This window comes from Haliotis rubra, unplaced genomic scaffold, assembly GCF_003918875.1.
Source record: "Haliotis rubra isolate DU_JTF1 unplaced genomic scaffold, ASM391887v1 Scf243, whole genome shotgun sequence".
In the NCBI taxonomy this organism is placed as follows: Eukaryota; Metazoa; Mollusca; class Gastropoda; order Lepetellida; family Haliotidae; genus Haliotis; species Haliotis rubra.
Genome location: NW_025766481.1, coordinates 1,064,729 through 1,089,899, shown reverse-complemented (window position 1 = coordinate 1,089,899; position 25,171 = coordinate 1,064,729). Strand labels below are relative to the sequence as shown.

The window sequence follows — 25,171 nt, the reverse complement described above, 5'->3', positions numbered from 1 at the left end:
AAGTAAGTGTAATAGGACTATGAATAACATTCTGTTCGACGAGGATTGAAGATCATCTAGTGGCTCTGTCACCCGGAGGTGAGAAATAATGGTATGCATTGAAATGACGGAGGTAAAAAACATCTGTCTGTTTTAGACAAGTCTCCTGCAGACAGAATGCTGATGGCGTATAATCATGGACTAATAACAGTAAATCATTGTAATTATTCTTTAATCCTCTGCAATTCCATTCTATGATATTATGTGAATAAACTATCTTTTCGGGGGATTTATTGGGGATCTACCCCGCACTTTTTGGAGGGCGACAAGCTCTGTGCCCTTGAACGGACGGTTTCAGTCACGTCCATATCATCAAGAGATCCATATTTGTTGTATAACTGAATTCTGTTTTCTGACCCTTTGGGGTCTCTTTCACTTTGTGCTTTTGAGGAATCAGGCTTAGGATTATTTTTGCCTTTACCAGTTTGTTGAATAGTAGATGACAATTGAGACTTTGAACCCGACTGAGATTTATGATCAGAAGATGACGCTGAATGCTTTTCAGACATAACAGGAAGTGAGTCTGTAGTTTGAGAAGACATTGCACGGTACAAAAGCTGTGGAGAATCGCTTTTGACCCAAGTCAATCATCATACTAGGGACCATGGGGACTTACAGTGCCTTTGCTACCTGCATGGACCCTAGCTGGAATTACACCATCCCATTAGCTGCTGGCGATTGTAGGACACGTTTAGCCAACAGTTAAAAATAACAAAAATACTGAGTTTAAAAATCTGGTAATTTTCAATTTAACATTGAAAGTTATTGGACTTACGTATCCTCTCAGGAGGACAATAATTTTACGATACTTCAGCCCCCTTTGAAGACACAGCCACTAACAATCTCAGTTGCTAATTTATTCTACCATGTCATTTATCTATTTACAAAATATAGTATTCAAAATTCATCCAATAATTCTATTTCCTATAAAAAAATCAATTATTAAATGATGATTAACACTATAAATGTTTTGACATTAAAATATTTATCGGTTGTGATGGAAAAATCGATCCAGTCAGGCAAGACTTGACTGTGATTCTCTCATCACAAGGGATGCAAAACAGAGGATCTTCACCTTTGAGCAAATATTCATGAGTGTATCTCATCGCATGATGACCTCTTCAAATCTGGACTGACAACCCAAGTAGGTGTAACCAATATAGGGTTTTATAGCATGTAATTGATTAATACCTACTTGAGTGTCCCACTGCCTCTGCATCAGATCACGAATGTACGATCTAATGATTGCTTTGTAATCGGACTATGGAATGAGAAGTGATGTCACAGATTTGTTGAGTACTGCCTTAGCAGCAAAATCGGCCATTGTGTTAGCAGAAATTCCAATATGACTATCTAACCAACAGAGGACGATGTCGTATTGGCCAGTAGCAAGCTCATTATATCGTAAAATTATATCGATTAAAATGGGATATTTGCAAGATAGATTTTTGATAGCCTGAAGACAAGAAAGAGAGTCTGAAAATATGATATACTGTTTATATTTAGGATGTATTTTTATATAGTTAAGCGCTGTTAACCCTTGTCCTGCTACCGGGGGCCTGAGAGGCCCGAGCGTAACTTTGATTACACATAAAAACGTAACTGTACATCGGATATGGCTACGTTTCCATGTAATACTCCCACTTAAGTCCTTAAATACACCAGTTAATTTTAAAAACAACAGTTCATAAAAATTAAATACAAATTATTAATTTGAAATCTACATACACTAACTGTTATCATGGGCCTCAAAGGCCCAATCATACCCCATCCATATATCAATTTAGCTATAAAATTGCCCATGTGGGTATGACAACATATACTGTAAGGCAGTCACTATGAAGCATCAGGCGAGGAAAAGCGGTACTTTTTGGCCAGTTTTAGCACATCTACAAGAGGATGATGCTCATATGCAAATTTCTATAGACAGTTGTTCCAACAGTTACTATGTATTCTGGTCTTGAATCAACGTCTTCTGACTGTGAAGATTCTGTGTCTGATGAAAAACTGTGGATCAAGAAGCCTTTTTAACAAGCAAGGATGGCAGCATCTGGTCTTTAAATCCACCATCACATGGACGTGTTGCACAGACAAACATTTTGTAAGGGCCACTGCAGAAAGTTGTCAACGTGGATCATTTGACAAATGAAGTGGATATGTTTCAGCTGTATATTTCAGAGGAAATTGTAAATTACATTGTTACAAATGATGACCTTTTGCTTTAGATCGCTGCAGCTTGCATGGCTGTATCCTCACTTTGCTGCACACGAGGGCGTGATCAGTGTTGCAGTCGGCGCTGTAGTAGCTTCTCGATTCCAGAAGAGTTTTCACAGCTGAGCGTCTCATGACCACGAGGTCCAGTTGGTGGCAGCGATGAGACCTTGGGTGTTTCCAGGACACTTTGTGTTGGGGCTTGGACTGGACGCAAAGACTGTGGTATTAGCACAGCTCGAGAAACTTCTGTCCATTGTCGTTCATCTTTCCGACGCCATGGTGACCGATGCCACGACTGCTGATCAGATCCAACCCGGGTGTTGAAGTCGCCGCGAAGGAACAGCGGCCCCAATTTCGGTACCCTGCCAACATGGGTGTCAAGCTCATCATAGAAATGGTCCTTGATGTCTTCTGGACTACTCGGAGTAGGAGCATAGATACTGAGGATATTGACAAATCCTGCAACAGTAGCCAAGCGGATTGACAGGACACGTTCTGTGCCACCTGCTGGGGATTCCACTGAAGCGATACATGTAGAAGACTATTCTCTACTACAAAGCAAACTCCATGTATTCGTGGTTCATTGGGTTCTTTCCCTTTCCAGAAAACGCGTGTAGTTTTCTTCACTAGAGGGTAGCCTGGTTCCTTGGAGGGTCACAATGCTCACGTTGAATCCTGGCAGCTATGTCCTGTCTATGATGGTAGTCTTCCTGGAGTCTTGTACCTGTGCAAGGTCGTCTGAGGCACGTGTAACGTAACGCTCTTCTGGCATACAAGAACTCCCCCAGTGAGAAAACGCTCGCAGCAGTTAGAACTGCACAGACCAACGCACAGAGGGTTGCATGACGATGTGCCAATGACTACTGTCTGCAACTGTGCGAGGACATCTAGCGTTCAGCTGAGTGCAGAAATGTCCGTGGTATGTTCGACTCGATCAAGAAGGCAGTTGGACCAGAAGTGAAGAAACCTACTCCTGAAGTCTGCAACAGGCGAGACAATCACCGACAGATGAAGCGATGGGTCAAACACGACTCAGAGCTGGTAATCAGCGATGCTACAGCCCCTGCACGACCTGCTTTGCCTGTGCTGGAGGGAAGGTGCAGGCCCCCAAGACGTGTGTGATGCCTCCATTGCGACTCTCTGCCAGAACAAAGGCGACCGCAGTGACTGCAACAACTACAGAGGGATCTCCCTGCTGAGCATAGGCGTGAAGGTATTCGCCCGCATCCTCCTCACCAGGCTCCAGACACTGGCTGCTCGAGTGTACCCACAGTCCCAGTGCGGCTTAAGCTCAGGCCGGTATTTTCTCTCTGCGCCAGCTTCAGGAGAAGTGCAGAGAGCAGGACAAGCCACTGTATCTGGAATTCATCGTTTTAACAAAGGCTTTAGGCCTTGTCAGCAGAAAGGGCCGTTTCTGTCTCCTGGACAAGATCGGCTGTTTTCCTCAGCTGCGCAGCATGGTGGTTTCCTCCAACGAGGACATGAAGAGCGCAGTTGTGTACGACGGGTCTTGCTCAGAACCCTTCTCCATCTACTCACACACTGAAGACGCCCTGTAGAGACTAGTGGACAAGTTCGCTCATGCCTGCAAAGAATTTGGACTCACGACCAGTCAAGATGCGTGACTATCAGGCCTGCGTCCTCAGCACTCTCCTGTACAGCGGCGAGACATGGACCACCTTATGCGAGGCAGAAACACTGTCTGAACACCTTCCACATACACTGCCCCAAACGCATTCTGGGCATCACCTAATGGAACTAATGGATTTATTGTGATTTGAAAACAAGGAAACAAAATCAGTCCGAAAACAGAAGGATACACTTCCAGCAGTCCGTGACATATAGAAAATGTTTGAATGTTCTTTACGACGGTACAACCTGAAATTGGTAACAATATTGAAAAAAGAAATTTCATAAGTACGATATCAGAAATTGTACAAATTTAGAAACATAGAAAACCCAAATTATCAATAAAACAGTTGAGCTCTAATTGTTGACTGTAGTGTCTGCATTGTTTCTTCTCTCTGTGAACTAGCAATTGCTGTACATAGGGCCTCATGCAAAGAATGCTTAGGGGGTAAAAGAATTAGGGTGTGACTGGGCTTCCTAGGCCCAGGGTAACAGGTATAAGCAGGCAAAAATGGTAGCAGGACAAGGGGTAATATGGCCTTTGGTTCAGCTGTGAAAATAGAACTATCGCCTGGTAATCTAGAACAGATTGTTCTGGATCCATCTGTAAATAAGGATTTGAATGTATTATTTTTAATTTTTAATTGATTATACTCTTGTTTATATTGTAATTCATTAGTTTCTGAGTTTTTAAATGCTGTCAGTGTTAGGTCAACTTGTTGCCTCACTAACTGCCAAGGAGGAGAAAAAAGAAGACGGGAAGGAGAGATATTTTCTAGCTCAATGCCAGCAGCAGAAATGAAAGGTTTGACTCTTAGTCCCAGAGGTGGAACAAGAGAAGACTTTGTGTTATACAGATCCTCATAAAGAGGATTGAAAACACAGTTAAATGCAGGATTAGACTCGTTAGAATGTAGTTTTATTATATACTGTAAGGATAATTTTATACGGCGTTGGTTAAGGGATGGCTCATCGGCCTCAACATAGAGACTGTCAACAGGAGAAGTTCTAAAAGACCCAAGACAAAGGCTTAGGCCTTGGTGGTGGACAGAATCAAGTAGTTTTAGGCTGCTTTTGCAGGCTCCACCATGTGCCTTAATCAAGTTTCGAGCGGACCAATGATCGATATAGGTGGAGGTGGGTAGCTTGATCCCCTCCCCACTTTGAGTTTGAAACAACTTTCAACAAATCGAGGGCTTTCATGCATTTGGCTTGCTACATGAGTCCAATATTCTCAAAATCACCTATGCGTTTCCTTTTTATTGAAGTTTTTCTTTTATATTGCTTATAGTCCAGTAGCTAAAAGCAATTTTCAGTCCTATCCTTGCATTTTAGGTCCCACAGTATTTTATTGCTGATTTTATAAGTTTAATATATGTAGATCATAAAACACCTTTTTTTTTTCAAAACCCTCAAGGGTGCCAAGGTGGCATCCGATAGTATATTCATCTTTTGTTGTCTGAGGGAATGAAATCATGCAAAAACTATTGTGGGACCTAAATTGCAAGGCCATGTCAACATTCTGCCGGACTATTACATATGCCAATCATCTTGATAAATTACACCACTGGTACGAATGAATTTTCACTCATGTGTTACAGGTATTTTTGGAACGTTATGTGTCGAAAGTCTCGGGTGTCGTCTCACCACTGTAATTGGAGGAGTACTTACTGCAATCGGTTATACGATCGGCAGTCAGATGAACAACATATACGTGCTGTATTTTACCCTCGGCATTCTTCCAGGTATGCATTGAAAAAACCCGTTTTATTAACTGCCGTGACTGAATTTGGTTTTACGCCGCTTTTTAGCAATATTCCAGCAACATCACGGCGGGGGACACCAGAAATGGGCTTAACACATTGTGCCCATGTGGGGAATCGAACCCGGGTCTTCGGCGTGACGAGCCAACGCTTTAACCACTAGGCTACCCCACCGCCCCTAACTGCCGTGAAAATGATGATGATAATGATGATGATGCCTTTGTTTAGTGGACCCTTGCTTGCTTTATCAGTCAATATCAATATTATCTAGTCCAGACGCGACTCTCTACAGGCTGTCGTCATATAACTGTGTAAACAATGTATTGCCCCTTGTAACGGTGAATAATGTACGGTCAAACTGAAGCCAACATATAAGTATACCGGGTACTTATTTTGACACAGGAATTGGTGTGTCCCTCGCTTACACCGCCGGTATGGTGCACCTCAACAGACAGTTTTCAAAATGGCGGCCAATAGCCGTTGGAATATCAGTAACAGGAACAGCTATAGGAATGCTGACTTGGCCGCTGCTCTCTGCTGCTGTCGCAGAGAATATGGGATGGACGGGTACATTTCTCATTAATGGGGCACTGACGATGAATTTCCTACCATGTGCCCTCTGGATAACTCCGAGGAACAGCAAAGGTGATACAACACGGCTCAATCCATTTGCTATTTATCCACTGTATCATAAGCAAGCATTCCCCAATTTTACAGAAAGAGTGAGATTTGAGGCTACAGCTTTTTGAGGTTTTTCTCGTTATTCAGCATGGAAGTGGGCCATAGGCCCATAACGCATGTGATTGGCACAACAACCAGAGCAGCAGTACGTATAACACACCCACATATGTAACCATACACAGGTACATTCGTGACCTCACGTTTTTTTCGAACAAGCCGAATAGCTACTCATGCCCGTTTGAAAGAATTTCATAATGGTGTATGGACATAGGGACTATTTCAAACAAGAACAATAACTCTATTTCCGAGTAATTCCAATAGTTACAAGTGCTGCGGCCTGGGATTTACCCTCTAAGTCAATGAGAATAAAGGCTGCGGGTGTGAGGTCAACTCGTTTATTCTGGGAGTCAGTAGACAGTAGATATCAGCAGATATCCGTTGACACTCTGTAACAATAGTATAATTATAAGTACAATTTAATTCAGGGGTTAAAATATAAACAATACATATTACATCACATTACATTACATAACATCAATAAGCATATGTTTACAGGTACATTACTATCTGTAATAATGCATACGTCATATGCTCATACCGTTAGAATTACACATACAAATATATGTTTCATACAAATGTTTTCACCAAATTATGATATAGTATCATGTAGTAAAGTACATGATACAAGGCAATAATACAAATATACAACAATAAGCAAATACATCACTTATGCATATATAATGAAATGGACTATAAGATGCGTACCCTGTGGGTGACACCTGAGTGTTGCTACCGGCGGTCAACCCTCCGCATACTACAGGATTGTGATACCTGAGCCAAGCAAATATAACACATGAAAATATATACATGTCACGTGACTGAGAATAGTTCAGACACAACTTATACAATAAATATAATTACAAGGAAAGGTTTACTTCACTGTGTGATATATATAAATATGCATGATCCAATCACACTTGTAATATAAAGTTATATATAAAATCATCACTCATACACACATTCTTGCATAAGAGTATTCATACATTTGCTAATTACACTATCATGAATACTTTGCTGAAAATGCTTACTTATGATACTTATTTATGTTATTTATGCATTAATGAAACTATATAGCAATAATGTACTATAATTTCTAACCTTAGAAGTAGCTTATTTACTATGTTTATTTGCTGTCACATCAAGTGCTGGTGACAAGTGCTGAGCACATCAGGTGAGGGTGACAAGTGCTGTGTAAGTGAAAAATGGCTGATGACCTATGATTTGAAATAAGCCAATCCCAATCAACCAGTTGATCATTACAATAGGTAAGTTTAATAATGTTTTTTTCCAGCAGTAATAAGTCCCGAAAGAGAAGTAGAAGAATGATTTTAAATATATCTCAAAGTGAAGAATCCTCAAAGGTGGTTAAAGTACTGTAAAATTATTGTACGTAAGTCATAAAACAATAAAAGTAAATATAATCTTACAACTGTTTTAGTCGTAGAATATATGCACTTTTAATCTATGGCTAGATTTGTCTAAATTGCTAATGGTTCAAGAGATGTAGCATAAGTTATATTTGGGATGGTGTAAATCCAGCTAGGGTCCATGCAGGAAAAAAATGCATTCACCGTGTGGTGATCTGCTTTCAGTTGTTGGCTTTCTGTAGCCTGTTGTATATTGTGTTGTGTTTATAGTATGAAAGTATTAGATTTACAAACTAGTTATACCTTCATATCTGTGATCTTCTAGCGGTTTTTACTGTCCTTTGTTGACAGTTTTTTTATAATTCAACTCTGTATTTGACATGTATTTAGAACTTGACTTAGTCACGATATGGCGGAAATATTGCCGATGTGACATTAAATATTAACTCACTCACTTGTAGATGGATACATTTGTTAACGGCTGAAGGGATGTAGCATATGTTATATTTGGCATGGTGTAAATCTAACTAGGGTCCATGCAGGAGACAAATGTACTTTAAGGCCCCATGGTCCCTAGTATGGTGATCTACTTCCTATAGACTGTTTTTTAGTTGTATTGTCTTCTATAGTTAAAAGGTTTAAGATTTTTTTATATCTGCATGTATATCTGTGATCCTCTATTTGTTTTACTGTCCTTCGTTGACAGGGTTTTATAATTTGACTTTATTTATTATTACTATTATTATGTTTTACAGATTAAAGATTGTATGCAGCAGAGAGGGTTCGGGTGATCCTGGCACAGTCAGGCTGGTAAGGCTCATCATCAGCTCAGGGCCTTTGCCCCCTCTACACGCAGCCCAGACAGCGAATGGGACTTCTCCCAGGAAACGCTGCCTAGTCGAACCCACCAAGAACTTTCCGGAGAATATGAAGGCTCCCCAACACTGCAGCCTTCTGCATTACCCAGAGTGTCAGAAGGGCTGTACTCCCGGTGGAGAACCCGGGCACTCTCCTGATCTGCGCCAAGAGATCAGGAGGTACCAAACCAAGGGCACCGAGAACAATGGGGAGCCTGGCGACACTGTACTTGGGATGCAAGCGAGACATTTCAAAGGCGAGGTCCGCATATTTATCATGCTTTTCCTGAATCTTGCCAATCACATTGGTGTCAAAAGGGACAGAAAATTCAATGATATAAATACATTCATTGGCTTTATCAAAAAGGACTTATTGTTATATATATATATATATATATATATATATATATATATATATATATATATATATATATATATATATAACTTGTTTTAGTCACGATATGGCTGAAATACTGCCGATGTGACTAAAATTCTTAACTCACTCACTCACTCACTCACTCACTCACTCACTCAAAGTGAAGAATTCGAGGATAGGAATACACACAAACCAAAAAGCCGATCTTATTGATGTTATTACTCTTGGATTTGCCTAAGTTCTTGATAAATATAAAGTACGAGTGATGCTTCTGGAGACCAATGTTAAAGGCACTCGTGAAGAGCAACCTCCTCATGGTGAGTGCTGGGTATAGCTAATAGCTCTTCCCCTGTGTGGACCTAGGGTAGAATAAGTCCCCAGCGCCACATTGTTGTGGTAAGAGGCAAGATCGAATTGGGCAACCTGTTTGCCGTGTTTTGCGCCTGTGTGTTGGTGGACGATGGGCTCACGTCAAGAGCATGTTCCTTTTGCCCAACACACCACTCTACACTTACTTCACTTAGACGGGCGGTGGAATGGTCCCGGTTCTATCAATCGGCTGGTCACGGTAAGTCCTGTGCAAACAGTGTGCACATTTTCATAATTGGGTCTTGGTCGTTACAATTTTCAATGTACAAATTATTAATATATTTAATCGCCCGAGGCCTATGCCAGAAGGCGTTGGCTCACTGGCCAATCTTGTGATGTTGACCTCAGAATAATATATGTCTCCGATTTATTGTCAAGGGCCGAACCAGTCAAGTATTGAGTTTATAGACAAATACAGCTATTCATGTCACATTATCTGGAGTATAACACCTCTGTATCCCTGGTGTCAGCATCTTGAATATCCGATGCAATTTTCCTTGTTGACTCTTCATGGTGGGTGGGGAGCAGGGGGGCTGAAGCATTTCCTTTCATCATGGATCCAAAACAACCTGGTTCATCTTGAAATGAAAAGAAGAGACGTTCGGAGGATGTAGATCCCTCTATTGGATTTGTTTTTCAAAACGTGACTCCTGGGCTAGAGTCCACTTAGACTTTGATATCGCAAGCAGGTGAAGTTTATCTCTGGAATTTGCCAAGAAGTCAAGAACGTTACTCGTCTCCGTAGTGGCTCGCTTCTTGTGGAATGTGCACTTGGACGGCAATCTCTCAATCTGATGACCTTTGCCAATATTGAGATTGCTATGTCTGTGCACAGAACGCTGAACTCTTGTCGTGGCATCATCCGACACAGAGCACTTTGATAGCACACATATTGCTTCATCAAGAATACAGATAATCACAGTATTGTCTTATATTAATGTTATCACGCCTTCTCTCCTGCGGGAGATAAAGCAACTGGAGGTGCTTCTGTTTTGGAGCATCAGAGCATCATTCATACCCTCTCTCTACATACAAATCTTCAAACTGTTGTTGTCCGTTTGACTCTGCACATTGCACCAACTCTCTGAAGCTTGTATATCCTCCTTCTAATAATCCACAATCAAATGTTCAAAATCTGTATGATCAGCTTCCAAAGTCACGCACCGTCATGGACGATCTGAATGGACACAACCCGCTTTGGAGGAAGTGCCCATACTAATAGGAATTCATTTCAGATAATACGATATGATTATTTAATGATGATCCAACCACCTCTTTACTGGAACATATTCTACCCTAGATCTGGCACTCGCTGATTCCAAGTTTTATAACCCAATTAAATATCACCGTTTTTAACAAGACAGTATTTTGTCTGTCACGTTAAATAGTATCAAATATATAGTCTTTCAAGGGTTTTAAGCGATTCAGTTGATTTCAGTTCCCCTTTCGTGGATGGTTTTAATATTTCTTCTTGTGGCAATTTACAAAATTGACTAAAAACTTCAAGCAATTTACACATTGCCTGATTTTACACATTTACCGTAACATCGAAACTTGATTACGGCTCCATCGTACATGGTGGGGCCTGTAAAAGCAATCTCAAACTACTTGATTCTGTCCACCACCAAGGTCTAAGATGTCATCTTAGATCTTTCAGAATATCTCCTATTGACAGTCTTTACGTTGAGACCGATGAACCTTCTTTAAAACATCTCTCAAATTATCTTTACAATATATCACAAAGCTATATTCTAATCAGTCAAACCCTGTTTACAATTGTATTTTAATCCTCTTTATGAGGATCTGTACAATGAAAAATCATCTCTTTTTCAGCCTCCAGAAATGAGTCCTGCTTTCTTACTTCTCCTTCTTGGCAATTAGTGAGGCCACAAGTAGACAAACACTGACAACGCTCAAGAAATCAGAAACTAATTAATTACTGTGTAGACAAAAATTTAACCAATTAAAAAGTATATATAATACACATAAATCCTTATTTACAGATGGGTCCAAGGATGGTGACACAGTGGCTTGTGCCGCTGTCATTGGGTCTAGAACAATATCTTCCAGATTACCAGATGACAGTTCTATTTTCACAGCGGAAACAAACGCAATACTAACATCCTAAGTATAAACAATATATAATCTTTTCAGACTCCTTTTCTTGTCTTCAGGCTATAAAAAATACCTCTTGTAAACATCCACTTTTACTCGAAATAATTGAATTGTATCTCGATCTTGCTTCTGACTAATACGACATCATCCTCTCTTGGTTACCCAGCCACTTTGGCAATTCTGGTAACACAATAGCTGATCTTAATGGTAAGGCAGCACTCAACAAATCTGTGACACCACTTCTTATTCCATACACTGATGGAAGCCAACATTAGATCTTATAATCCGTGATCTGATGCAAAAGAAGTGGGACACACTCGTAGATGTCAATAAATTATATCAAAACCAATTATCGGTTACACCTACTTGGCCAGTCAGTCCAGAATTTAAGAGGTCATTATGCGACGATGACGCATTGGCCATTCTTGGTATATATTTGCTGAAAGGTGCAGATCCTCCGCTTTGTATCCCTTGTGATGAGAGAATCACGGTCAATCATTTTCCATCACATGGGATAAGTATTTCATGGACATGTTGACTTAGTCACGGTATGGCACAAATATTGCTGATGTGACTTTGAATTTAACTCACTCACTTGTAGATGGATACATTTGTTATTATTGGTAGTTAACATTAGAAACTGAGATTGTTGGTGGCTGTCTTCTCAAAGGGGGGTTAAAGTATTGTAAACTGATTGCCCTCCTGAGACGATGCGTCAGTCCTGAAACATTCAAAGAAAATTTAGACCTACGATATTTTTTAATCGTAGGATATGAGTGATTTTAATTTATGGCTTTGTATCCTGTCGCTAGTATATCTACCTTCAGATGCTGGCAATCTATATCCCTTTTTATATTGTATTGTTCAAAATAGAAAACAAATTTTAAAGATAGATACTAGTTTTAAATTCCTAGCTGTGACATTCTAGTTGTTTTACTGTCTTTCGTCGACAGGTTTTTCTAATTTAACAGTGTTTATCGTGAATTAAAATCTTAACTCACTCACTCAAATGCTATGTCAACATGGCCACATGGGCTGCAATGCTATCGTCATCCTGTCCTGACGTCATCATCAATCAGGTCAGTATCAAAATGAGAACGCTGTAAATTTACAACCGAATTAGCACTTGCTGTAATTGTTCATGATTTCTTTTCAGGAGATGTTCATTGTCCAAGAGTTTCCTTGAAGGAAACTATTATCAACTGTTTCAAAATACATCGTTTGCCGGGAGCACTTGCTTTCTGCATTGCTCTATTGCCCTACGGCTTTGGCTACTTCACTTTCCCAACCTTTCTTCCTGACTACGTGACAGCATCACCATTCAACATGACGTCATCGGAAGCTGCGCTCATTGTTTCGTCTTCTGGATATGGCAGCATGTTTGGGCGTGTTTTTTTCTGTGGAATAGCCATGGTGAATAAACATTCAACAAAATACATATTGTTATTTTCGGGATGCCTCTGTGGTATCTCCAACCTGATTGTCCCACTCTGTGACGGTCCCGCCACTCTCCATATCAGCAGCGCTGTAAATGGACTGGCTATAGGTGAGCTGGTTTCCAGCAGATTATAAGACAGTCAGTACCTATGAACGTTAAACAAGCTTATTACCAACGTTCTCTATCATTTGAGTATTTACTTTCTTTCATATTTCAGGAGGTTGGATGGGCGTTTTAATGCTAGTGGCTGTGGAACTGTTTGGTGTTAATAATTTGTCAAGAGTATTTGGCATGAACATGATGTGTGAAGGAGTGGGGTCATTGGTAGGACCACCATTACAAAGTAAGTTTTAAGTTTTAATCCTAGTAAATATGTTGAAATCTCCATCAAGCCAGTTACTGAATAAATGTTGCTTAAACGCTAAAGTCAACAACATGATATAGTTGATGACCCAGTTGAGGAGCTGCCACCTGCTGATAGGAATACACATAAATAGTGTGCTACTGGAATACACATAAATAGTGTGCCACTGGAATACACATAAATAGTGTGCCACTGGAATACACATAAATAGTGTGCCACTGGAATACACATAAATAGTGTGCCACTGGAATACACATAAATAGTGTGACACTGGAATACATCTAAACAGTGTGACACTGGAATACACATAAATAGTGTGCCACTGGAATACACATAAATAGTGTGCCACTGGAATACACATAAATAGTGTGCCACTGGAATACATCTAAACAGTGTGACACTGGAATACATCTAAACAGTGTGACACTGGAATACACATAAATAGTGTGCCACTGGAATACATCTAAACAGTGTGACACTGGAATACACATAAATAGTGTGCCACTGGAATACACATAAATAGTGTGCCACTGGAATACACATAAATAGTGTGCCACTGGAATACACATAAAACAGTGTGACACTGGAATACACATAAATAGTGTGCCACTGGAATACACATAAATAGTGTGCCACTGGAATACACATAAATAGTGTGCCACTGGAATACATCTAAACAGTGTGACACTGGAATACACATAAATAGTGTGCCACTGGAATACACATAAATAGTGTGCCACTGGAATACATCTAAACAGTGTGCCACTGGAATACACATAAATAGTGTGCCACTGGAATACACATAAATAGTGTGCCACTGGAATACACATAAATAGTGTGACACTGGAATACACATAAACAGTGTAACACTGGAATACACATAAATAGTGTGACACTGGAATACACATAAATAGTGTGCCACTGGAATACACATAAATAGTGTGCCACTGGAATACACATAAATAGTGTGACACTGGAATACACATAAATAGTGTGACACTGGAATACACATAAATAGTGTGCCACTGGAATACACATAAATAGTGTGCCACTGGAATACATCTAAACAGTGTGACACTGGAATACACATAAATAGTGTGCCACTGGAATACACATAAATAGTGTGCCACTGGAATACACATAAATAGTGTGCCACTGGAATACATCTAAACAGTGTGACACTGGAATACATCTAAACAGTGTGACACTGGAATACACATAAATAGTGTGCCACTGGAATACATCTAAACAGTGTGACACTGGAATACACATAAATAGTGTGCCACTGGAATACACATAAATAGTGTGACACTGGAATACACATAAATAGTGTGCCACTGGAATACACATAAATAGTGTGCCACTGGAATACATCTAAACAGTGTGACACTGGAATACACATAAATAGTGTGCCACTGGAATACACATAAATAGTGTGCCACTGGAATACACATAAATAGTGTGCCACTGGAATACATCTAAACAGTGTGACACTGGAATACACATAAATAGTGTGACACTGGAATACACATAAATAGTGTGCCACTGGAATACATCTAAACAGTGTGCCACTGGAATACACATAAATAGTGTGACACTGGAATACACATAAATAGTGTGCCACTGGAATACACATAAATAGTGTGACACTGGAATACACATAAACAGTGTGACACTGGAATACACATAAATAGTGTGACACTGGAAACAGTACACAACAATATGGTGTGACACTGGAATACACATAAAACAGTGTGACACTGGAATACACATAAACAGTGGACACTGGAATACACATAAATAGTGTGACACTGGAATACACATAAACAGTGTGCCACTGGAATACACATAAACAGTGACGCTGGAATACATATAAAAAGTGTGACACTGGAATGCACATAAATAGTGTGACACTGGAATACACATAATACACATAAACAGTGTGATACTGGAATACACATAAACAGTGTGACTCTGGAATACACATAAATAGTGTGACACTGGAATACACATAAATAGTTTGACACTGGAATACACATAAATAGTGTGACACTGGAATACGCATAAACAGTGACGCTGGAATACACATAAATAGTGTGACACTGGAATACATATACAAAGTGTGACACTGGAAAGCACATAAATAGTGTGCCACTGGAATACACATAAATAGTGTGACACTGGAATACACATAAATAGTGTGCCACTGGAATACATCTAAACATTGTGACACTGGAATACACATAAATAGTGTGCCACTGGAATACACATAAATAGTGTGCCACTGGAATACATCTAAACAGTGTGCCACTGGAATACACATAAATAGTGTGCCACTGGAATACACATAAATAGTGTGCCACTGGAATACACATAAATAGTGTGACACTGGAATACACATAAACAGTGTGACACTGGAATACACATAAATAGTGTGACACTGGAATACACATAAATAGTGTGACACTGGAATACACATAAACAGTGTGACACTGGAATACACATAAACAGTGGCACTGGAATACACATAAATAGTATGACACTGGAATACACATAAATAGTGTGACACTGGAATACACATAAACAGTGTGCCACTGGAATACGCATAAACAGTGACGCTGGAATACATATAAAAAGTGTGACACTGGAATGCACATAAATAGTGTGACACTGGAATACACATAATACACATAAACAGTGTGATACTGGAATACACATAAACAGTGTGACTCTGGAATACACATAAATAGTGTGACACTGGAATACACATAAATAGTGTGACACTGGAATACACATAAATAGTGTGACACTGGAATACGCATAAACAGTGACGCTGGAATACACATAAATAGTGTGACACTGGAATACATATAAAAAGTGTGACACTGGAATACATAAATAGTGTGACACTGGAATACACATAAACAGTGGCACTGGAATACACATAAACAGTGTGACACTGGAATACACATAAATAGTGTGACACTGGAATACACATAAACAGTGTGACACTGGAATACGCATAAACAGTGACGCTGGAATACACATAAACAGTGTGACACTGACACATAAATAAATACACTGACACTGGAATACACATAAACAGTGTGCCACTGGAATACACATAAACAGTGTGACACTAAATAGTGAATACACATAAATAGTGACACTGGAATACACACAGTGTGACACTGGAATACACATAAACAGTGTGACACTGGAATACACATAAATAGTGACACTGGAATACACATAAAGTGTGACACTGTGTGACACTGGAATACACATAATACACATAAACAGTGTGACACTGGAATACACATAAATAGTGTGACACTGGAATGCACATAAATAGTGTGACACTGGAATACGCATAAACAGTGACGCTGGAATACACATAAACAGTGTGGCACTTGAATACACATAAATAGTGACACTGGAATACACATAAAGAGTGTGCCACTGGAATACACATAAACAGTGTGACACTTGAATACACATAAATAGTGACACTGGAATACACATAAACAGTGTGACACTGGAATACACATAAACAGTGTGACACTGGAATACACATAAATAGTGTGACACTGGAATACACATAAATAGTGACACTGGAATACACATAAACAGTGTGACACTGGAATACACATAAACAGTGTGACACTGGAATACACATAAACAGTGTGACACTGGAATACACATAAACAGTGTGACACTGGAATACACATAAACAGTGTGACACTGGAATACACATAAACAGTGTGACACTGGAATACACATAAACAGTGTGACACTGGAATACACATAAATAGTGTGACACTGGAATACACATAAATAGTGTGACACTGGAATACACATAAACAGTGTGACACTGGAATACACATAAACAGTGTGACACTGGAATACACATAAATAGTGTGACACTGGAATACACATAAACAGTGTGACACTGGAATACACATAAATAGTGTGACACTGGAATACCCATAAATAGTGTTACACTTCCTGGGAGGTACGGTAAAGGGTAGTTGTAACTAAAGCTGAGGAAGGGCACTTTGCCGTGACTGTTGGTGACATATTTTGTATATTTCAGGTTACCTAGCAACGATATTTGGGAAGGAAACCCCATTTTACACCGCTGGAATAGCTCTCGCCGTGTCAACAAGTTGTATTATTGTATCGATAATACAAACGCGGAAGACATCTTGTACTTTAGGAGGGCTACCTACAGAGACTGTGACTGCTGGTGTCGATAACGTGGGTTTCAGTCCAGACAAACCTACGTACTGAAGTGACGATACCTTCAGTGTATATTGGTGTGTGGTGAATCTCTGTGCCGTTGCATGTAGCGGCCTAAGCTAAAAAAATTAAACACATCCGTGATGTTGCCTCGATAAAGAATACAACATATAATATAGCCGCGAGCAATGTCATAGGGTTGCAAGCTTATTCTTTCTTCAGTCATTGTCGGTTGAGACAGAGTTCCATTTGCATGATCTCACATTTAGTTTATAAAAATACCACAGCAATAATACAATGTCATTCGTCGTGCAGCAGAAGGTGTTAGTGTTTAAGTAGTCGAACTTCATCGAACCGGTTTCAGCACAATCGTGTTCCTACTACCACCACACAAAATGACTGCATTACCCAAATTTACAAACGTCAGGAAATACTCGTTTCATCCGGCGGCCATATGAACAACGTTTGAAATCTACGTATCATCTGGCCGTCAGATTTACACACGTTTAAAAGGGTGTTAAAATAAACGAACATTCGACTCTGCATTTACATGTATTTCACAGGTGTGTAAATCTGGCCATTGTTTCCATGTGTTTCCTAACATGTGTAACATATGTAAATGCTGTGATTGTAGGACATGCATTTCAATACCCTTGAAATCTCGTATGACCAGGGTTAGGTTTGTCATATATTTTGTACATGCGTAAATGGTTGGAAATGAGTAAGTATAGTGTTACAGGATTAGCACTACTTTAACATGTATTTCAATGGTGCTGTAATGTAACTCTCACATAGGGTTCGTTAGCGCGTCCGACCACGCCATAATGTACTGAGATAATTAGTAACACATGGTGAAGTGATACCCATGACTGAGCACCACTAATAACGTACGTGTCTTTCTTGACATACACATGGTGTCTGTTTAAAAGGTTCAAATATCGGGTCTATGGGCCAGAGCGATGTGTATGTTAGGGAGTGTGTGTGTGTGTGTGTGCGAGGGAGAGGGTGTGGCATGGGGTAGGCCTAGGGTGGGTTGGTGGCGGTGGCGGTGGTCGGTGTTGGGGTACTGATAAGTCTTTCTGACCAATAGGTAATATCATTTATACTTTTTGTAATGAAAAATTACATAACAGTTTAAATAACTGACCTTAGGTACACTTCTTATATATGCTATACTAGGAGACACTGCTAATTACAATAAAACACAGACAGATGTGTTCACACAGACATGAACCGGTAGGTCCCTAATTTTAGTGCTCACTTGTATGAGTTATCCGACTGATCATAACTGAACAAATTTCATTATCTATACTTTCATAAAAGATGATGACAATGTATTAATGATTCTCGGTGTAAATTACTGTTGTAAATGTGTGAACATGCACATACTTGGTGTGACCTCTTTTTGATTCGGAATACAGGTATTATTCCATACGGACGTTTTCTCAAATTTCAGTTACCCGACGGAATATACTGTAGACATATTTTGTTTCCACCTCTTGGGTAGACTAAAGAAAATTGTAGTGATTGCAATTAGCTCATAATTTTCATATTAGACCTATTTTGTTTCCATCTGTTGCGCAGACTATAGGAAATTGTAGTGATTGCAATTAGCTCATAACTAAGCAGTTTCGATAATTGTTGAAAGCTTACTACCTGACAGCATTATGTTGCTCATGCGTTTTCTTTTTTGCTTTTGCTTTTGCTGTCTAATTTGTTATACATTATATAATCATGTTAATCATTTTGGTATCTCAATATCATGGAATATAATATGTACTTATTAATCTATCAAAGTACCGAAACGTATTATCTGTATGCTTTACTGTTATTGGGTGAAACTGTTAAAAGTACCTTCGTACAGAATTTCGTGGAAACAGAAAATGAAAATTACTAGATCAATGGAAAATTAAATTGGATAAAGATCGCAAACAATCATTATTTATATTCCTCTTTTTAAATTATCAGTGTGCAGATCATGTCACTAACATAAAAACTGAAGGATATATGGTGACAAAACTGGGTTCAATCTTGAATGTATAATAAATGTACCAACAGTATCAAGGAATGATGGGGTACGGTCGTGGCTAAAGCGTTCGATTGTCAGGTTAAAAACCGGTGTTTGATTCCCGACAAAGGCACATTAAGACTGAAAATATATTATTTTGATAAAAGGCAAAGATCTTAATTTCAATTGAAAAAAGAGACGAAGTAATTTGGACTAACAACATCTATATTTGGGGCTACAGGTGCAGGAAGCATCTTCAATTATAAAATCACATTTCACAAATATCAGATAAAGGTTTAAATGACAAGCATATTTATTGGTATCTTGCCAAGCTCTGTCCTCTCCCAATGCAGTATAACCAGAGTGCTGTGGTCACTACCTCCGGTGGCCAAATTCAGCAATCCCATTACTTTACAGTATTTTCTTACAGGCATATATTCGAAAGTTAACTTTTACGGGTATGGAAAGAGGGAGGACACGTGCAAAGTATTAGTACGTTGATATTATCCTTCAAAAACATCATATGTACAACAATCACTTATCATTATGGCATTACAAAAAGGCCATATTTCCAGACAGCATAACATCACCATTGGCTGGAGTTCCAAATAATTTGACACCGAAAGCCTGTCAGTTAACCCAAAAGATATAACCCTTGTGTTTTAAAGTGATAGGCACAATGAAGTGTAGGTTGCCATGCATTTTATAGTCTGTCTCACAGTCCCTGAACCACATTATTTCCCCTACTGCCAAGCCCTCTGTGCAATGCTAAAGCCTTAAATGAAGCAAGTCTAGATCTCCTCAGGTCCAGGGTATGTTAACATCAGCAAGAACCCTAACTCACTTTGGGGGTCGGGTTACAAAGTAAACATATCTATAGCTAACTGCAGCCGTGGCTAGCCAGACTGAATCTCGTGTCTCCCTGGGGCTCAATTTAATTGGGCTTGTTTGTTACTATCAAAATTATATATATTCAGACACTAAGCGTTAGTCTATGTATTTTCCGATATGATGGAAATACTAATATTGACCAGATAAAATTCTAAAGGAGCCTTTCTTAAAGCAGTGACTTAACGCCATACATAGCTAGACTTGCTTAGATGATAGACTTCATATAAGACCCTTAGCCTCATTAGCTTATTGCCTCACCACTTGCGAATTAAGCGTTGGCAGATGTAAATGTTACTGGAGATGTTGGTCCCGCCAGCTGTGGGTGTTCGGTATGGCTCTCCATAACCCGAACCCTGCAGTGAGTTTTCCTAGAGACGGAAGGGGAGAAAATATCGTTCTGTGACTATGGAAAACCAAAAATGTGGACAACACACCATTGTTTGGGTCTTTTAATTGTAAATATGATTCAACTAGCTTAACCTAGATTTCGATATCCTCCGAATGTACATTTGGTGGAAAATATACATTTATCCCGAGACAAGGACGAATGTTTATATATCATTAAAAAATGTAGCAGCACTAGTATCCATTTTGTCTTTTGTCTTCTACCCGTCAGAACTAGATTAACAACTAGTCTCTGATATGAACATATTTTACAGAAAAAAAGTTGATAGTAAAAAAAGAATATTATATAAGGAAAAGGAGCCCTGAGACTTTCTCCTGAAGCTGTGAAAATCTAGACTTGCCACATTTTGTAGACTTGCGTGGGCTTGGATATATTTGCTTCAGGGTCTGTATGACAGACGACGTCCCAACACACGCTCAATCACATGTGTCTCCAGGTCGGACGGAAGTCTTACCACCATGGAAATTCAAGTGTGATTTCCTCATATACAAATACGTTTGGACATATTTTATACATGTCAGCTGCATTGATACAATACCATACATCGAGTATTTGGTGTTTTTCTAAAATAATTGATAAACAAATGATAAATAAACAACTGCATTTCAGTGATGATTCACATATAATCATGACTGTAACAAAACATCCTTATACATGTCGATGGAAAAACAATCATCACTGAAAGCTATGATATGAAGAATAACCTGTTTACTGTAATTTACTGTAAATTATTTTTAGCAAAGATCATGTGAATGCTCGAGCTGTTTTTATAATGGTAGCTACGCCCCTGTTTGCATGTGTTGTTGACGCGGCATGGACTGCTTGTAACATCACTATTTGATTATGATTCACAAACACATGCCCACGATATGGTCGGAATCGTGCCACGGATTAGCAGATACTTATCATGAAAACAGGTTTTTATGTAGGTGACTTGAAACTCGCTTTTACAAAGGCCTATAGGTTCGATCACAATACATTTCGTTTTACAGCTTCTCTTTTCTTAATATGCTCACGTCAAAACTGATTTAAATTCTAATCACAGATTAAAGAACAACACAATAAATAGTATGCCAAATTATCGTTACCATGACAACCCTGTGATATTTCACCTTATGTAAGAGAGTAATGCAGATGATACTGTCGGCTGTAAATTTTGATAAGTTGCTTCATCGCTATCAATAAACACTGGGTATCTATACAATTATATGTGTGATCAAAGGCCATATGATCGATTATGTGGTCTCTGGTGTGATGGAGGAGAACCTGCGTCGCTAGTTTTCTCGATAATCTGAACACATGTATGTAGAGTGAAACCGGCAGATACTTTAGAATAAAGTGTTTGCCCTACCTGTAACAACGATGTCCCGTGTCTATAAAAGGGATATAATGTGGAGATGAATGACATGTACTTTTATCTTGGCCCGTTTATGATGATACATACTGCGATCTTTCACAATAATCCCTCTGGCTATCAGATTGAAGGTGCGTTTTAAACATAACCGGTATTTCTATTATTGTATTTATAAAGTTCTTCGAACGTTCTCCATATACGTCCGTCATATACATCGCGCACTACCCTTTTCTCTTTTGATCTTCTCAAACGACTGTTACAAGTTCGAAGAATCTTGGTCAAAGTAGAAAAGTCTTAAGACTATTCCCTACAATTCTGTAACTTACACATTGTACCCTAAATGGGTAGAACTTTCGTTCGGGGGGAATATCAGAAGGACAACGATAGAGTTATTTCCAATGTTGTAGAAAGATCTCCACTTACTTAGGAAAACACTGAGATATTGTATTCATGTCGGAATGATATTTTCAGCCCCTGTCAGATCAGAACCTGAACATGCGATGTCCGCGTCTGTGGACCCGTGAAGGTCCGGGGTAGAATAGCCCTTCAGCAACCCATGCTTGCTATAAAAAGGCGACGATGCTTGTCGTAAAAGGCGACTAACGGGATCGGGTGGTCAGGCTCGCTGACTTGGTTGACATATGTCATCGGTTCCCAGTTGCGCAGATCGATCCTCATGATGTTGATCACTGGATTGTCTGGTCCAGACTCGATTATTTACAGACCGCCGCCATATAGCTGGAATATTGCTGAGTGCGGCGTAAAACTCAACTCACTCACTCACTCCGCGTCTGTGTCAGACTAAAGGCCTGTAAGATGTTTAGCAACACTGGGGCGTAATAGCCATAGATCTTCTCCAAACAAGGGAATATACATCTTGTGAGAATGACTTCTTCGACAGGGAAATTTACAGCAATGCGACATCACAATTAATTACGTGATATTTACTCGCAATCTGAGTTATGGATCGTCAATTTAAACAGGACAATATAGACGAATTTCCCAAAAGGCACGGAGATCCAACATGTCTATGATATACTCAGAGAACGCACCCGCCTGTGCTATCCGGTCATAATCACTACTCTATAAAAACAATTTTTCAGTGCAATAATATTCCAATTATGTACTGCAGCAATTATTGTACAGTAGTGATGCGCGAGCTGAACAGACTTAAGAAATTACGAGTTGGTTCGTGTAGCATATTTGACTGTGCTCCAAGAGAGACAAAGTGCTATTCTTTTGGGGCAGCTAGGGACACTTGCTAGGACAAAGGGGCAACGCATCGCCCTTTGTTCACCACTGAACCTTTCAATCCCTCGAAACATGCACCTCACAAGATTTGCCAACACCACAGACAAGGCGTAACTGATACTGGTAGCAAGAGCGAGTGCAGCTTAATAAGGCGTGTTAGCTTGCGTAATACCGCTTTCTTTGTCAGGCTCTTTGGTGATAAGAATATTGAGGTCATGTGAACGTTGATTTCAAACGTACTAAAATGTGTGAAAGTGAAATTACATGAGCCAAGTAATTCACATGATGGAAACATTTGATCATCTTGCTTGAATACAGGTAACATGATGGTGTATGAACCGTTCATATACATACCCCTGAAATCCGGTATGATACATAAATATCTAAGGTGTGTAAACATTTGCAAATTTGAAAATTTACTTGTGTTTCCCCACCTAAGTAAATTCACAAGTTTCCAACCCGAGAAAACTTAGAACGAAATCGGAAATTTCAGCACCCACTGAAATTCAAAGGAATACATTGGAAATACTGTATGATCATGTATTTACCGGGGTATATGTTTTGCAATTCATATTTGGAAATCCCCGACAATCCGGTCAGGGCATACATGAACGAGGTGCTTGTGCATACGAAAATGTACGATGAGCATATGTTTCAAAGGTATAGATTCATATGAAATATATGCCCGAAGTTAGGAAATATCTGAAAACATACGTAAACCCGGTCATGGCATGTATTTCCTACTGTATTTACGTATATTTCAATGGTTTACTATCCGGTTTTTTGTGCTGTGTACACTGAAATCGTAAATCTGATTATTCCTTGGCACTGACCCATTATATTTAATAAAAAAGGTTACTGTCCACATCTAGTTTTGACTATGTTATTTACGGCTTATAACAATCCTTTACTGAACTAGAACCTTAACAAGACTTTTCATGGTTCTGGCTTTCTAACACTGTTCCGCGTGTGATAACGGAACATAGATGCTGATGATATTAGGCTGACTGAGTATGGGTTTACACCGTTTTAGCAATATTCGACAATATCACGTCGGGGGACACCAGAAATGGGCTTCACAAATTGTACCCATGTGGGGAATCGAAGGCGTGACGAGCAAACGCTTTGACCACTAGGCTACCCCACCGCCCCGACGATATTAGAACTTCATGGGAGCAAGTAATAGGGTTGTAGTTTACTTTGGTACTTGGTTACTAGTTCTTCCCTTCTGGACTATATCACTTCCGGTATCGAAATAAAGGCTGCCTGCCTCACACAAGTCCAAGAAGTTGAGCAAAATTTAAAGCGGAGGTTGCATTTCTAACTTTTCGTATAAAGTATAACTTTGAAGTTTGGGAAAACATATCAACCTAAAGTAAACTTATTCCTAAAACAGTCAACAAGATCGACAAATCCGTGGCTCCAGGTGAATAGATTACAAAGGTTTTTTTGGGTTTTTTTAATCTTTTGTATTCATTTCAGAGAGGTACACAAGGACAGGGAGTGCACGACTCGATGTTGGAGCTGGTTACACATTGGCAACAAAAAGTTACAAATTTTCAAAGTGTTGTAATATAGGCATACAAAATCAGGGAGTGCACGAATCCAGCAACAAACTCCATGGGTTTCCGGCATGTTGGAGCTAGTTATACATTGTCAACGGAGAATTTAAATTTTCAAAGTGTGGTAATATAGGTATACAAAATCAGGGAGTGCAAGACTCCAGCAACAAACTCCATAGGTTTCC

The 25,171-nt window shown here is 39.4% G+C and overlaps 1 protein-coding gene and 1 long non-coding RNA gene across 2 annotated transcripts; both read left to right on the top strand.

The window, feature by feature from the left end:
* Positions 1 to 3,304: 3,304 nt before the first annotated feature.
* On the top strand, positions 3,305 to 13,042 carry LOC124278914 (monocarboxylate transporter 4-like). The gene is made up of 4 exons (XM_046714745.1): positions 3,305 to 3,548; positions 5,484 to 5,627; positions 6,048 to 6,290; positions 12,627 to 13,042. The coding sequence occupies exons 1-4, from the start codon at positions 3,305 to 3,307 to the stop codon at positions 13,040 to 13,042; spliced, it is 1,047 nt and encodes a 348-aa protein (XP_046570701.1).
* Positions 12,913 to 17,688, top strand: LOC124278877. Its single transcript, XR_006899204.1, has 3 exons — positions 12,913 to 13,016; positions 13,126 to 13,251; positions 17,369 to 17,688. It is a non-coding gene; the product is annotated as an uncharacterized LOC124278877 (long non-coding RNA).
* Positions 17,689 to 25,171: the final 7,483 nt, after the last annotated feature.